The sequence below is a fragment of the Musa acuminata genome, chromosome BXJ2-3 (genome assembly GCF_036884655.1).
Source record: "Musa acuminata AAA Group cultivar baxijiao chromosome BXJ2-3, Cavendish_Baxijiao_AAA, whole genome shotgun sequence".
NCBI classification, from domain to species: domain Eukaryota; kingdom Viridiplantae; phylum Streptophyta; class Magnoliopsida; order Zingiberales; family Musaceae; genus Musa; species Musa acuminata.
In genome coordinates, this window is record NC_088340.1 from 18,461,034 (window position 1) to 18,476,849 (window position 15,816).

The 15,816-nt window shown below is 39.0% G+C and overlaps 1 protein-coding gene across 10 annotated transcripts; it reads right to left on the reverse strand.

The window, feature by feature from the left end:
• Positions 1–1,121: 1,121 nt before the first annotated feature.
• Positions 1,122–9,407, reverse strand: LOC135607493 (uncharacterized). Of its 10 annotated transcripts, XR_010485193.1 has the most exons (24): positions 9,251–9,407; positions 8,204–8,713; positions 7,912–8,020; positions 7,748–7,829; positions 7,573–7,653; positions 7,312–7,446; positions 7,087–7,208; positions 6,534–6,698; positions 6,342–6,447; positions 6,111–6,216; positions 5,899–6,012; positions 5,481–5,653; positions 5,282–5,399; positions 4,528–4,752; positions 3,741–3,931; positions 3,465–3,632; positions 3,193–3,298; positions 2,878–3,024; positions 2,606–2,764; positions 2,318–2,521; positions 2,024–2,218; positions 1,876–1,947; positions 1,583–1,783; positions 1,122–1,258 (listed from the first exon to the last, which is right to left on the reverse strand). XR_010485193.1 is itself a non-coding variant. In XM_065099368.1 (23 exons), exons 1-23 carry the CDS (start codon positions 9,296–9,298, stop codon positions 1,670–1,672), a joined length of 3,447 nt encoding a protein of 1,148 aa, XP_064955440.1. In that variant the 5' UTR covers positions 9,299–9,407; the 3' UTR covers positions 1,380–1,669. The 10 variants fall into 10 exon arrangements, 9 of the variants coding, with proteins under 9 accessions (XP_064955440.1, XP_064955439.1, XP_064955447.1 ...); XM_065099368.1 differs by lacking the exon at positions 1,122–1,258 and having other exon boundaries at positions 1,380–1,783; positions 5,899–6,009; XM_065099367.1 differs by lacking the exon at positions 1,122–1,258 and having other exon boundaries at positions 1,380–1,783.
• Positions 9,408–15,816: the final 6,409 nt, after the last annotated feature.

A 15,816-nucleotide genomic window follows, 5' to 3' on the forward strand; every position in this document is an offset into this window, starting at 1 on the left:
CAAATAAAGTTGTGTACGTGCAAATAAAGGATGTATACTTTTGACATGCAAATGTACAAACAAATTTAACCATCATGTACGTCATAAAGTTGTGTGCGTGCAAGTTGCATATTAGACTTTACTGTTTCAGTCAACATGTATAGACGAAAAGAACCAGACCAAACGACGAATTCTGCTCCTATTCGAGCTCCGACAGAGAGCTGGGGCAGATAGATAGATAGATGCTCGGTCACAGGAGACTCTGTGTGACATATCATCCTCTGTGGAATACCCTGGTTCTTTTTCTATTGCCCATATGATGGATGGGGATGAGCAGAGTTTTACCTTGAATTTTACTAAATAAAGTCCACTCGCTTTTCTCCTATTTACATCTGTTTTGCGATTTTAAGTTTGACGTTCAACAAGCAAGTATAGATGGCTTCCGTAATAACCAAAATCATTAAAAAGAAAACAACACATGCTTGGTCATCAGTATTGTAATGCGAACTCTACTCCTATTCGAGCGAGCCGAGCTCCAACAGAGAGAGCTGGGGCAGAGATGCTCAGTCTTCGGGAGACACTGACAAGCCATCCTCTATGGAGTGCACTAGTGGAAGCTCCAACAGCAAACGACAGGTTCTTTTTTCTCTTGCCCATGGCTGGCGATGGATGAGCAGAGATTTTTTACCTCAAATTTTAGTAAATAAAGTCCACCATACATCTATCTTTTACTCACTTTTCTCCTATTTACTTCTGTTTTGTGATTTTGAGTTTGATGTATGTTCAACAAGATGGCTTCAGTAATGACCAAAATCATTAAAAAGAAAATACATGCTTTATTAGTATTGCGATGACAACTAACTGATTGTTGTTTTGTTCTTCTAGCTACTTCACCTGTCTAAAAATCTACTCTTTCGACTTCGGATGACGCTCAGACCGCTTAGGCGCGGATCCAAAGGAAATGCTCCATTAACCCAAAGTATAAGGAAGAAGAGTGTGGCAATATTATGTCTAAGGAACCAAAGCAGGAGAAAATTGCATCCTAGGGCGAGCCGACCACAGACGCAACCTTTATTCGAACTTGTTGGTTAAGCAAAAACATGACTGTGTTTTGTGGCACCAATTTTGTGATTACAAGGCTCTGATACTTGTTGGTTAAGCAAAAACCCGATTGTGCCCGTTGGTGGGTTGTCACCGGAGCTGCAAAGCGAGTGGAAGGCAGTGGCTCGTTTGCCGTTTCAGCTCCGTGTTCTCAGAATCTGGAATCCCTGAAACAAGCCTGTGCAATATGGGATGTAAACTGAGTTGGGTCCCCCCACATGCAAACTGAGCTGAACTTACTCGTATCCAATTCCAATTTGTAAAAGACGTTGTCGATTTCATGATCCAGCTTTGTTGTTTTACTTGGTTTATTACACTGGTGAGAAGAAGCCTTGTTTTGAGCATCTCACCCTCCATTTAAGAGAAAGGCAATGTACATAGAGAAGAATGGATGCTTGTTTATCTCTTTGTTCCTTGATAAAGAATGACAAGACTATATATAATACAGTAAAGAATGACTATAACACAATTACGAAAAAGTGCCTCATCTCTTCTTACTTACCAATTAATATAATGAACAAAAGCATCATCTTCTGCTGCCGAACAATTTGATTGATTGGGATTTCCATAGCCGATCGCGGTTGAAGTTTCAGCAGAGGATGGACCGGGCTTCGATCACTGCTCGAGGTGGATCCAAGTCCTTGTCTTGCAGAGAATTCCCGAGCAGTTTCTGCATCTCAGATGCAAACAGATCATCTAAAATCTGCATGTCATCAATAATCCACATGAGCAAAGATATATATACCAAGACACTCTTTTTCATTTAGTAGAAAGTATAAACAAATGACTGCTTACCCCTAAAGCATAATCGGATCCTCGATACCATATTCTGTTCTCCTTTCGGCTCTCAAGAAAGCTCAACACAATCTGATGAAACACAAGTTATAAGTTGGAAAGACGGTTCCATTTCTTGTTTATAGTGAATCTGTTTTCTTCCACATACCTGTCCTATTCTATCCCAGAAACCACGACAAATTGCAACAAAGATCCTGCTAGCTAACACATGATGTAGATTGTGTATCGAATCTGTTAGCTGCAGACACAAGGTCTGCATCCTGTCACGAATCTCGGGTTCACCTTCTGCTTCTTTTGTCTCTTCGAGAATCCTTTTGAGCCTCGTGGTTCGGTTTGCTTGTGCCTGCAAAATGTCACACCAAGACTTATTTATGTACAGCTCGCAAACACCCAAACTATAAAGAGGCAAGTGAAATGAGGGAATGTTTAAAGTGACACTAACATTGCTGACAAGCTTTTCCACAATTGCTTGCATGTACTTCTTGTACTTCTTCCTCAGAGTTACTGTGATTCCATTCATTTGCTCTCCAAAAATTGTATTTCCATCCTCAATTGTCAAGCATGCAGCCCAACATTTTAAAAAATCCTCAACTCCAGGATGTAGCACTTCAAGGATTCTTTTAACAGTGTTAAGAAAGATTCCCAGCTGCCAGAACACAAAAAAAATAGTTATTGTATTAGCAGTCTTGATGTTTCACCTAAATTTGAAATCTAGACATGGAACACTCACCTGACTGGGTACGACATAAGGAGAAGTAGGCTGTCGCCTTGTGAGCTTCTGCACTTGCTTCTCGAGTATTTTTGGAATCCCATCCCTCAAAGGTACAAGGATCTCACTGTATTGTTTTTCTAGTGCCTTGAAGACTGCTCGTTCGATGTCAGCAAGAGCCTAAGAGTGATATGATTGCATGATTGTGAAGCATACCAACCAGAATAAATACAAATAGAAGATTTCATTGCAGCAGCTACTGCTGGGGCAAAAAAATAACCATTATCACTTACATTCTCTAAAGCCAACAAGTACTGAGGCCACCTACTTATCACCACCTCATACTCATTTATGCCTTTTCTAATCTGTTCATATATGTTCTCAACAAATGGTGACGTTGCACAATTTGTGGATACATCTAACCATGGTACCTGCAAAGACTATATACAATAAAAGATGAATGATTGTTTTCCCAGTCATGCATCCAAGATATCTGAATATAATGACAATGTTTGATTATTGCCAGACTATAAATCACTCATATTAATTCCTATTGATTAAATTTCAGAAAATGCAAGGCCAAAGAAAATATGAATGCAAAGAAAGACCTTTTCTGTCTTGCAAAGATCAAGTAACTGAAGCCGCGTGTCTTGGATCCAAACCATGATATAGTCATGGAACAAGTCCTTTGAGACAACCCCTCCATGAACTGGCCTGAAGAAGACAGTGTAGATAGATTAATATTAGAACTACATTGCTGATGCAGCTGACTACTATATCTTGGTTAGCCAAGTTTGAAAATACACACAGCCAAAAACCATAAAAGCAGCATAAGTATTTATCCATCAATATATTTCTAATTAATTCTAATATAACTTACCTGATGTTCCATGACTCAAGATCTCTTTCAAAATCAGCAGTTGCAATCAGCAGCTCTGCCACATGCTGTGAGGGCTTGGATGGAGGGCAAGCTGCAAGAAACCCTCGGAGTCTTTTGCAGAGCTCAGTACTGTATAAAGAAGCAGCAATATTTGGCAGATCTATGGAACTGACAATAAGGGGGCATCAACAGTTCTTTTGTTAGTATCATCATGCAACTAAATCCACTAAGGTTGCTTCTGTTAAAAGTCCCAGAGATGGCTAAACAAGAGAATACCTAGGAAATATATGCTGATTGTGAATCTTGATATCTGCTTGAATCTCGTTGCTTATATTAATGCATAGCATTTTCATTTTGAGATATGCTGTTGAGAAGGTCATAGGGTCTGCGTAGAGTCCATCACAGTTGCTTGACATAAATTCATCAGTTTCTACCATATGCCGCCTACACCGCTTTGCTGCAGCAATCTGTAGCACAAGATTTAGGTATGATTTAAGCCTCACAAAAGCAATATGGTGAATCTCCTAGAAGGTCCAGAGGAATTAAAAAATTCACTATCCAAACAACAAGATATTGTAATTATATCAGATAAAAAGGAAACAAGAAAAATACCTCTATACTCGTAACAGAAAAATGGAATTTCTGATTAATGTAATGTAATAACCTTATTGAGTAAACAACAAGTTTATTAATAAATGGAAAATAACATATTAACATCTTTGGGTCCATCTCATCAGTACCTTCAAAACATGTACAATATCATGTATGCTTCTCTAGAGTTGCAAATACAAGCTCTTATGATTTTCAACTTATTTCATATATGCCCAGTATTTTTGTATATGCTCACATTATGTAAAATTTGGAAGGATCTTCATGAAGTTTTTAACAAGGGTTACAATCAATACAAGCATTAGAGGAGTATCTATGATATTTCCATCTTTGAGAGGAGACCTATGAAATCACAAGCAAAGGGACACATAAAATTGCAACATATTGTATAGAATTTTTAAGGTAGTGCCAGATATATTTTGACTAGCTAAATGCATTCATTTTCATAACTTGCCTGCAAATGATTTCTTAAAATATTTTGAGCTTCTTGAGACAGGATATCATGCAGAAGAGTGAATATCTGTACAGCAGGCACTAAGGCTGGTGCAGCAGATTCCGGAATTGGACCAAAAATGTCAGTTAGGCCTGTTGGTGAAAGCTCATCTAGTGACTTGTAGTTCTCAAAAGTAGTTGCCAACAAATTGTTGATCTGATCTTCACAATCCAGTAGAATGCTTCTCTGTGATAAACAGTGGAAAAAGACCATGTCAGAAACTTCTTGCACATTACCTTGAGTTATTACTTGCATAATAATTTAATCCTTACTTTGGCATATGAACAACAGATGCATCAAATGTTGCACATCATCACCTACCAGCTTACAATAATGCACATATTTTCCAAATTTTTTGTGCAAGAGTCATTTGGTCAATTTAAACTGAAAAACTAGGTCACACTGTAAGCAGTCATAATGATGATTTGCTCAATTTACATAACGATAGATCAAATCATGTTGCAAACCTCTTTCTGGATGGTATATTTGAAGCTTGGTCATAGTATGTCAACGTCCCAAACAAATGGTAAATGTAGGTCTAAATTAACATATAGAGTGACACCTACAAAAAACTTACAGGGGGACAACCAGCCATGACTTTTTGTATTTTGATTCTTTAAAAAGTTTTCTTTTTCAAATATTTCACAAGCATGCATTGCATAACCAGAGATAGTGTTTTAGGTAACAATGCATATTGTAGATTGTAGAACAATACCTCTTGTCTAGTTAAATTTTTTTCACCTCGAGCTCTCATGATGGGTAAAAGGAGCTCATATATAAGCTCTAAGCATTCTTTTGTAGGTGTCGCAGCATTCATGATAAATGAAAGATACCTAAGAAATTTACAAAAGATAGACATATTAGTATTTTAAGGATGTATGTGATTATATTCATTAACTCAGACATTCAACTACCTCAGCTTTGTATATGCATCAGTTACTCCATAATAATCAGCAAATTCATTCAAAAGCCACTTCCAATGACCATGTATATGTAAATTCTTTGAATGAAAATGCTGAGCTCGCATTGTTGCCTCAAGTACTAGATCATATATCATTGTTTCGACAACTGGACCACCCTGCAACATCTAAGAAACAAGTAATCTGGTCATCCATTATCGATAGTGGAATAAATTCAAGGTCATATTAGAATGTGCCAAAAATCATCCTAGCACAACTTGAAACTTCATTATGCTAAAGGGCCTCGGTATTTGACTTCAAAAGACTTAGAAGAGTTACAATCTTGATAGATCAGGATCTCTTATGATGCCCAGACCTGTTCATGTAATAAAAAATTGGCAGTTGTATGCTCAAAAAGAACAAAAATAACCACCTTGGTGGAAGTCATCTTGTCCGAAGAGTGAAAAACACTGATTGAGATTTGAACCTTCCCTACACAGACATGATCTTCTAAGTATATAGGGCACCATCTAGTCATCTCTCCCTGCTTCATTTGCATGCATCTTATAAAAGTAAGCTTGGTGATGATAGTAAAATTATTAAATCAGAAGAACCTATTAGAAAGATGGTAGAACAGATGCATACATGACATTCAGCCAGTGATGATATTGGTACTGTGGCACGACCTTGGATAATTCTATTTATATTATGGACTTCAATCAAAAGTGCATCTCCTTGACTCTCAGGATAGCTGAAAAGAGATCAGTAGTTGAGCGTGTACTTGTACAGAACATAAAACTAGTGGCATCTCATGTTAATGCATATAGCAAGTAAACATAAACTGTACATATATAGTAGTTATTAATTTGGACTTACAATATATGAGAATCACCAGTTCCAGGTTTCAAACACACACTAGAACCTGATTCTGTGAGTGCATCTTCACTAGAGCTCTTCAATTGTAATATACATGACAGAGTGTCTGAAGTTAGTAAAAAGAAGTTAGCATCTTTAATGACTATTTGCAAATTCTGGGACAAAAATAGGATAAATGCTCAGTTTCATAACCTTCAGAAGAAACTGGGGAAGCAGTTGCTCTTAATGAATTTATTTGACTTTTTAAAATTGCTGACATGTGTTTGACATATTCAGCTCCCATTTGCATATATATTGTTCGATACGAAGAGGTAGGCTGCAGCTTTCTTCTTTGAGGTATGATGCGGATCCTTTTCACTACAAAAGAAAGGAAAATTCACATTTTATATTGCAAGAATATATATTATACAATTGAGGGATGTTACTCTCAAGACTGATACCTACTTTTGTAAGAACTCTATGTATGATTTTTTTTTTTAAATAAAATCAAATAGAACTAAAGGATGTCTTCATCTTCTTAAAGTAGAAAGAAAGATGGATTCCATTTAGTGTCTATATAAAAATCAACCTCAATAACTTTTCTGTTGTTTCAAGAAAGCTGATGTTTGATCCAATTCTCCAATTTCTAAAACAAAAATTAGTCAAGAAAATGCCTTGAGGTGTGACTGTACATGGAAATGCAAGTGAATCAAGTCATAAGTTGTCATCATAAGTTCCTAGCGAAATCATATTCAAAAGGCTTTACCTTCAATTTCCACTTGTCCAATCATTTTCCGACCCTTAATGACATTTGTTCCTTCTTTACTATCAGCATGCCTTCCCTCTCCTTGAGTTTGGCCCCTAGGATGCAGCAAGAAGGTTTGCAATCTGTACGATGATGAGATATGTCACTTATCACACCAAGCTACACAAAGTGAGAACCATATTTTACCACCAAATGTAGAGCTTCCATAAACTAGTTAATTCATACCCAAAGGCATTGCGCAGAGCCATGCACTCATCCCGAAGGAACTCTGGAGCCTCCATGCAGTTTCTTGCCCATGCATTGAGGCACAATCGGAAACATGCATCATAAGCAATAAATGTTTGCCATGCGCTCTGAACACTGCTAGCACAAATGGGCAACAAAATGTACTCTTATGATTTTTATTTTATATGTAGGCTACACCAAAGTACTTGGGAAACTAAGAAGTCTTTCCTAGGGCCTCAAACATGAACTTGTTAGGCAAACCTTGTATTGTAGCTTGGCATATGGGAGGCAATATTTGTTTGCCAGAGAGGAATCTGCATATCTCCTTCTACAGGTATGGCTCTGTATTACACAATCCGTTTAATAAGGCAAAATTAATTTGAAAAATATATATGCCAACATGAATGAAGTAATTGTTAAGAAACATGTTCCATACCCTGCTGGAATTTCTCCAACTTTCTGTGCCAGTATTGAAAAATCTGAAGAGACCTCAGTGCCTAAATTAACCTTGGTTTCACCTAATGGGCAAATTTCATTTGTTAGGTGTCACCACATGACATAAACAGTTCCTTCATGTAATGAGTATGACCTGCTCCTTACCATTTAAATTTAGGCTGCCTGATTCTCTTCCATTCCCCACAATGGGAGGTGCACTGGGTGTTCCAAGTTCTTGAAATTTCTCAGCCATGAAATCATTTAAAATATGAACCTGAAATGAAAACAGAGCTATTGTCAGATTAGCACAAGTGTTACAGACCTGTGGATCAAATTATAATTGAGATTCAAATTAAAAGAGTAGGTCATACACGTGAATGGATCAAATTATAGCACAAGTGTTACAGGCTGTGGATCAAATTATAATTGAGATTCAAATTAAAGGAGTAGGTCATACACGTGAATGGGGAAAGCCATCTTGTTCATGATTCTGGGCGATGGCACCTGAGACAGAGCTTCTATTAGCGCTGAACTTGGACTTCACCTCATCACCTCTACAAGAATTGTTTGCTGCTACATCTACTCTTAGGTTCTCCTTGGAAAGCCCTCGAACTAAAGTAGATCGCTGTCTGCCATCTGTTTCTCTGACTGGCTCGTAGCAAGAACTTTCACCTGACAATATCTCCTCCTCGCAACTCCTCTTACCTGGCTTCCCAAAGAGATCGGAGTCGCTGTCGGAGTAATTGGCGTAGTAGTCCTCTGGAACAGAAGCGACACTCTCATCTTCGTCCGAATCAGACAACAAGTGCGAGTGCGGAGTTAGCAAGCTCGAGTGGAATTTTACGGGGGGCAATGCTTTCGGCGACAGAAAGTTGTTGCATTTGGAGAGCAGTCGTTGTTCAGGGACCGGTTCCACGGGATATTTCTCTACCAGAGGAGATCGAGGTTTCTGAGCAACATCTGATCCCTGCTACCGTTCATGCATATGTAGGAAATCAGAACTCCATAAGAAGGAAGTATTTGCTAGGGTTCCATAGTTACATGGAAAGAAGCAGCTATATTTAAGATACTGAGCAATAATAACCAGAGACAAGAAGACCGGCCACCAAGAACGTGAACAAAGACAAGAAGGAAGAGAGGACGGATCCACCAGGTAAAGCTAGATCAAGAAAGGACCCAGCTTTACACTTGGTGCAGCAATCGAAACCAGGAGAGCAAGCACGCATCAAAGATCGAACGGAAAGAAACAAGAACTCCATCAAATAATCACACATCGGGATGCAACCGCAAAGGACCAAGAAGAGACGGATTTCAAGAAACCCTTGAAAGGAAACAAGTCCGCCACCAGAACCACAAATGACCGAGATCCGACACGGGGCCGACGAATCTCACCATCCGGAAAGATCCAAAGCGAGATCAAATGAAAAGAAAGCATCTTCAAAAGCGCAGACAGAGGAGTAATTCATGAAGGATGGAAAGAGAGAGGGAGCGTCGTTGAGCGGACCTGATTGACCCAGTTGATGGCCGTCTCGTCCAGCCCCTCGGTGAACATCTCCGGCGTTAAATGATTTGCAGAGGGCGATTGGGAGCGAAGAGAGGGGAAAGACTGGAAGAGAGCGAGGAATGTGGTGGAGTTGGGAGCAGACGTTTTCTTGAAAGGGAAGAAGGAAGACGAAGGGTTTTAAAGCGCGGCTCCGGAGAAGCTGTGGGAGTGTGAGGGATGGGGAACGTGGGAGGCGGTGGTGTTGGACTACGTCGTGGTGCGAGTAACGGCTAGTTCGGAAGAGAGAGAATTTGAAAGAGCGAAGAGGATTCTGGGACCCACCAGGGCTCTCCGCCGAATGGGTTCAGAAATATTTTACGGGCAGAAATCACCAGGCCGCGGTTCAATCGACGAAATGTCTCTAAAACCGGACCGGGTCATCAGTTCAATTATGTAAGACGTTATCAATCTTTTTTAAGATAATAACAGAATGTTAAAAAGATAACAGGGGGAACCCACCAGGTCCCACCGGCGATGGGTTCAGAAATATTTGACGGGTAGACGACTTGGACCCCACCAGGTTCAGTCGATGGCAATGTTTCTGGAAACGAACTGGCCATCATAAATTATTTTATTATTAAATATTTTATCGAGAAAAACTCTAATGGGTGCCCCCATGTTTGTTTCAACTTGGATAAAAATATATTTAATCTTTTACCAAGATGGTTTGGTCATATATGATATTTTAAAAAAATTAATAATTAATTTTATCATAATTTTTTTAAAAAAATAAAGAAGTATATTAATCATCTTAAAATCAGTAGGATATGATTTTATATGATTTTTATTTTTTTAAAAAAATTATGATAATTAATTATCAAAATTAATAATTTTTTGAATAACATCTAATCATTTAAGTAGAAGTATGAAGTCATTTTTATCCAGGACAAAAACAAATATGAGGTAAAAGATGTTAGAAGATTTTTTCAGTAGAATGTCCTTTATTATTCAAAAACAAAAAAAAGGAACCGTGTTTTCCATATTTTATCCATTTCGAGCTGGTTTGATACCTGATTTCAGTAATAAATCAGATCGAACCCTTGTGATGCTCGATCAAACTCATCAAATCAATCGAATTGATCACCTATTGCATGAAATCTTGAGATCGATACTAACTCATCTCAAACTCGATCCATCGGACACATGGAATCTCGAGCATATATTTTCTCTTGAAGGGAAGATCTCAGTCAAACCTGATCCTATCATACTAAATATCAGAAATAAATGCATACCTTGTCCCGACCCTTACCCTGATTTATCTTGACCAACTTATTACTAGCAAAACTGGCAATATTTCATCTTCTTTAGTAGAATTATAATACTCAAATCAAATCTGGGTTAATATTTTAAATAATTAAAACTCGACACCCACAAGCATGAACTTGGAGAGAATAATATCCGTATTTCATGAATATTTCTTTCCTATGCTATCAATATAAACCTCTATCCGATGAAAATAATTACTTATGGGCATAATCTCATTGTTAGTTTTGTAAGTGCCATTCCTCACGATACAAGGGATCCGATTGGAGGGACTGATGCTATTCTGGTGACAAGATAACTTTTAGGAATTGATGCAAGTTAGAAATGAAGTGCGAGAAAGAAGATGCATATCTTCTCATAGATATATTCTCCTCTATTTATTCAGATTAGGAGGGAGAATTTTTTTTAATAGGGTAGAAAGATTTCTTCATACAGTTAGAAAAATATTATCAACTATTATGTCCCTACAAGATAGTGCTCCTATTAAGGATACCAATCTTGGAATGATGTAAAGCAAAAAGTTTACAAGTGAGAGGCTTCGTGAGTGAGTCGGCTAATTGATCAGTCGTATGTACATGAGAAACACGAAGTTAACGACGAACAATTTGATCTCTCACAAAGTAGAAGTCGATAGTAATATGCTTCGTGCAGGAGTAGAACACCAGATTAGCACACAAATAGGTAGCTCCGACATTATCATAATATATTGAAGGAGAGGAACTCATGTTGAATTTCTTGAGTAGATTTGTAACCCAATTGAGTTCTGCAGTGGCGGTAGCGATGACACGGTATTCAGCTTAAGTTATAGACCGTGTGATTGTCTTTTGTTTCTTAGAATTCTAACTAATTAGATTAGCGTCAAGGAAGACAATATATCTCGATGTGGATGTTTGATCATCAAAGTTGCCTGTCCAATCGGCATCAGCAAAGGCATGAAGATGAAGTGGAGAGTGTTTACGAAGAAAGAGACCATGATTAAGGGTCCCCTTAAGATATCCCAAGACTCATTTGACCGCAGACCAGTGCATAATAGACGACCTCTGCATAAAATGTGATAATTTGTTGACTACAAAGGAGATGTCTAGACAGGTGAGAACTAAATACTATAAGGAGCCAGCGACTTGTCGATATTGAGTGGGCTCCGCAGTAGGACTTTCATCGGATAATTTGAGAGAGCCACTAGTAGAGAGAGGAGTTGTAACCGCATTTGCGTCTTGCATATTTATTTTTTATAATAAATCTTGAATGTACTTTTTTTGTGAGAGAAAGAGATCGGCAGAAGTGAATGTAGCTTTTATGCCTAGAAAGTAGTTCAAGGGTTTGAGATCTTTAAGCGAGAATCGATCTGCCAACTGTTTAATGAATGCTTGAATTGCTACGGGATTGTTGCCTGTGACAATGATGTCATCCACATATACCAGAATGTATATTGTGTCACCATGATGTTGTCGTAGAAATAATGGGGTATCAGATTTGGAGTTGAGAAAGCCAACTAAAGTTAGAAAAGAGTCAAGTTCTATGTACCAAGCTCTTGGAGCTTGACGAAGTCCATAAATAGCTTACCACAGTTTGCAAACATGCCTTGGGTACTGAGGATGAGTGAAACCAAGAGGTGGTTGCATAAAAACAGCTTCAGTTAGAGTGCCTTGTAAAAAAGTATTATTAATATCCAATTGTCGTAATTGCCAGCCCTTAATGGCGGCCAAACTCAAGATAAGTCGGATTGTAGTCGACTTAACATTGGGACTAAATATCTTAGTGAAATCAACTCTAGGTCTTTGATAAAACCCTTTGGCAATGAGGCGTGCCTTATATCGGGCAATAGAGTAATCTGGGTCCTGCTTAATTCGAAAGACCCACTTACACCCGATGATGTTTTGTGTATGATGAGAGGGTACTAGATTCCATGTTGAGTTATGGTGGAGGGCATTATATTCCTCACACATGGCGGTACGCCAATATGGAGATTTTTGGGCTTGAGTGAAGGTGATGTGTTCAACGATGGTGGATGAGGAATCCATGATAGCATGGATGTCAAGGACTTGACGTGGTTTGAAAATACCACTCTTAGAGCGTGTGGTCATAAGATGGTTGGAGACTATGGGATCGTGAGGTTGTGTTGTTAGAATAAGTGATTGAGAGTCATTGACACAGGCCGGGTTAGGTAGAGGTACGTTAGTGTCACTTGACTAAGAAGGAGGTAAAGATAACGGTTGTGTTTCTGAACTAATTATCCCAACATTTAGAGAAGAAGGAAGTGGAGTTGGAATGGAAAGAATGGGCAATTACTGAACTAGAGGAGTAATATAGTGTGGATCATGAAGGGAGGAACTGGACAATGTCATGGGAGGCTTATCCGGTTGGATCAGAGGTATACATTAGTGAGGAATGGTTAACGAAGTGGTCCACATTGTCACGGACAAACTTTTAAACAAGGTGTTTGATATAATGCTTATGTATGTCCGTGTCTTTTGGCATGTTCATGCCTTGTACAGCATGTAGAGGGGCGGCCGAAGGCTTAATAGTCCCATTTTAGTTGGGTTGGTGGCCTCTTTAGGCTTATAAATAAAGGTTGTGTCATGTGGACACGTGCGAGAGATTCTCGGTCTGTAATGGATCATTTTACCCTTTGTTGTGCCACTGTTCAGAGCTTGTAAAGCCTGTTTATAATTTACATTGTCTATGAAGTGTTTTTCGGAGATGTTTGCTTGTGGATCCCGATTGAGGCGTTCTCTCTAACCCGTTCTATCTTTTGTTGGTCCTAAGGGACAATGGGAGGTTTCGGGGAGGCTGACCTTTGCGGATGGACACGCAAGGGTGCCGCACGACTTAGGCAAAACCAGCTAAGTCCGTGACAATATGGTAGGATTGGTATGAGTTTGGAAAGGAAAGATAGACTCAATTTACCTTTGGTATGTATTTAGTGAAGTGATCTACAAAAATGACATAAAATCTGAATTTATCAAAAGACATGATTGGAGTAGGGCCCCAAACATCGGTATAAATAATTTTAAATAGTTTAGAGGAGGAAATGGAAGAGGAGCCAAAGGGTTGTCGATGACTTTTATTACTAAAACATGCATCACAATGTGTTATAGAACTATGTGATTTAAAAATAGAAAGATAGTAATGAGAAAGTAATTTCTGCTGAATAAGGGACGAGGGATGACTAAGACGATGATGCCACACATCAATTGGAGCCGCAACCGAAGAATGAATAGTGGGTTGGGTTATTTATGAAGCTGACGATCATTCGTAAATGTTGCCTCTATTCAAGCCTTGGACCAAGAATGCCCCGTGCTCAAGTCCTTAATAAGAAAGGAATCCGGAAATAATTTAATTGAAGTATTATTATGTTTGCAAAATTGAGAAATAGAAATGAGGTTATGTTTAATATGAGTGGCATATAAAACATCATCGAGTATAAATGTGGTAGTATCAGAAGTAAGTGTTGTGGAACCAGTATGAGTTATAGGAAGTCCTTTACCATCACCGATGATGATGTCTTCATTGTTGCCATAGGTGTTATGAAGAGACAAATTCTGAAGATCAACGGTGATGTGATGGGAGGTGCCAGAGTCGATAATCCAATTGGGCTGGCTAGTCATCGGAGTTGTTAGGAGATTTGCCTAAGGCCAGTGTGACGGAGTAGGGAGGCAGGGTCGAGACCAATAAACTTTAGCAGAGTGTATGATTTTATCACACAGCTAGCAAACGACTTGTCTTTGTTGGCTTGGTAGGGCAGGATGCCAAGATAGACGATTATTGGAGTTGTCACTTTGCGAGAAGTTATGATTAGGAGGATAAGGGGGGTTTCACATAGGATCCATAGGATCAAGATGTGTATTGGTCAAACCTTTGGAGATATTCGTAGGGTACCAAGTGCCCTTCCTCTTAGACTTGTGATTGACTTGAGCTATGATAGTCGGTCCGAGCAACTTATCCTCATGCTTCAAATACGTCTCATAATCAATTAACTTGTCATAGAGGTCTTCAAAGGATACTAGCGTATCACGTGCCCGAATTGTAGCTGTCAACTCCTTGTAATCATCTCTAAGACCATTAAGGGCATGGATGATGATTTCTTCGTCACATAGGGAATGACCTATCAAAGCCAAATCATCGATGATAACTTTGATATTTTGTAGATAATCAGTGATAGTACTGCCCTCTTGCTTTGTCACCATTAGCTTGGACAGAAGACTGAGCTTGTGAGTACGCGAATGATTTGCCAAGGTTGTTTGTAGTTTAGACCACACTTCGGCAATAGTCCCACATGAAGATATCAATAAAGCGACAGTTCCAACAACTGAGGCTTGAATAACTTGGAGAATAAGACGATCTTGACATAGCCATAGTTTGTGAGTTGGATTTGGTACTGGACTGGGTTCTCCGGGGATGTTGATCATGGTTGGCGGACAATTGAAGAAGCCAATAACGTATCCTAGTAAGTTGTATCCAAATAAGAGATTAGAAAATTAAGCCCGCTAGGATGCATAGTTACCACCCTTTGATAACTTCAAAGGGATTAGCATGGCAGCATTGATGGAGATAAGCCCTATAGGAGAAGTATTATGAGTTTCTACAGAAATAGTAATTGGAATGTCATAAGAAGATAATGAAGACATTCCAGACATTTTCTTTTTACTGAATAGGGTTCTTCACAGAAGATGGAGGAGGGAGGGAGGAGGCTTGGGAGAAGAGCAGATGCGGTGTTGCCGCAGGAAGGCAGTGATGGCTATGCGGCAAGGACGGTGTTAGTTTGGCAAGTCTCACATAGTCCCACATCGGGAAAATCAAGCTTGTTATTTCCTATTGCAACTATAAATAAGGGTCTGGGCCTTGAAACCATATACACCATAAGAAAAACCTAATTATTTGCTTTGGATTTAATTTCTATTAAGTCTATATTTAGTTTAAATAGTTTGGGTTTATAGTTTGAGCTTTTCTTATTTAGTAGTTTCAGGTGTTTTATGGCTTAGGAACATTTTCCTAAGGCATTTATAATTGTTCCTTTTATAGTAGAGTTTTGTTCCTCCATCCATGGACGTAGGTCAATTGATCGACGCTGGACAGGGAGCAGTTGCGAGGTTGCGTCGGCTCTGCTTCTGTAGGAAGAGGTAGAGGAAAGGCGATAGTAAAGAATGCCGCCGGCACAAGGAGGAGAAGACGCACCTGATGGTGACACCGGGTACGATCACAACAAGAGTAGCGACAGAGAGGGGAGCGATTGAGATGGAGTCACGGTCCACAAGGCAGTAAGA

Bases quoted from the DNA above. Each gene is read 5' to 3' on its own strand.
- LOC135607493 (XM_065099367.1), bottom strand. From the start codon at position 9,298: ATGTTCACCGAGGGGCTGGACGAGACGGCCATCAACTGGGTCAATCAG. The intron at 3,299-3,464 runs GTAAGTTATATT...TGTCTTCTTCAG, and splicing joins CTTGAGTCATGGAACATCAG to GCCAGTTCATGGAGGGGTTG. The intron at 1,948-2,023 runs GTATGTGGAAGA...GTGTTTCATCAG, and splicing joins TCTGGGATAGAATAGGACAG to ATTGTGTTGAGCTTTCTTGA.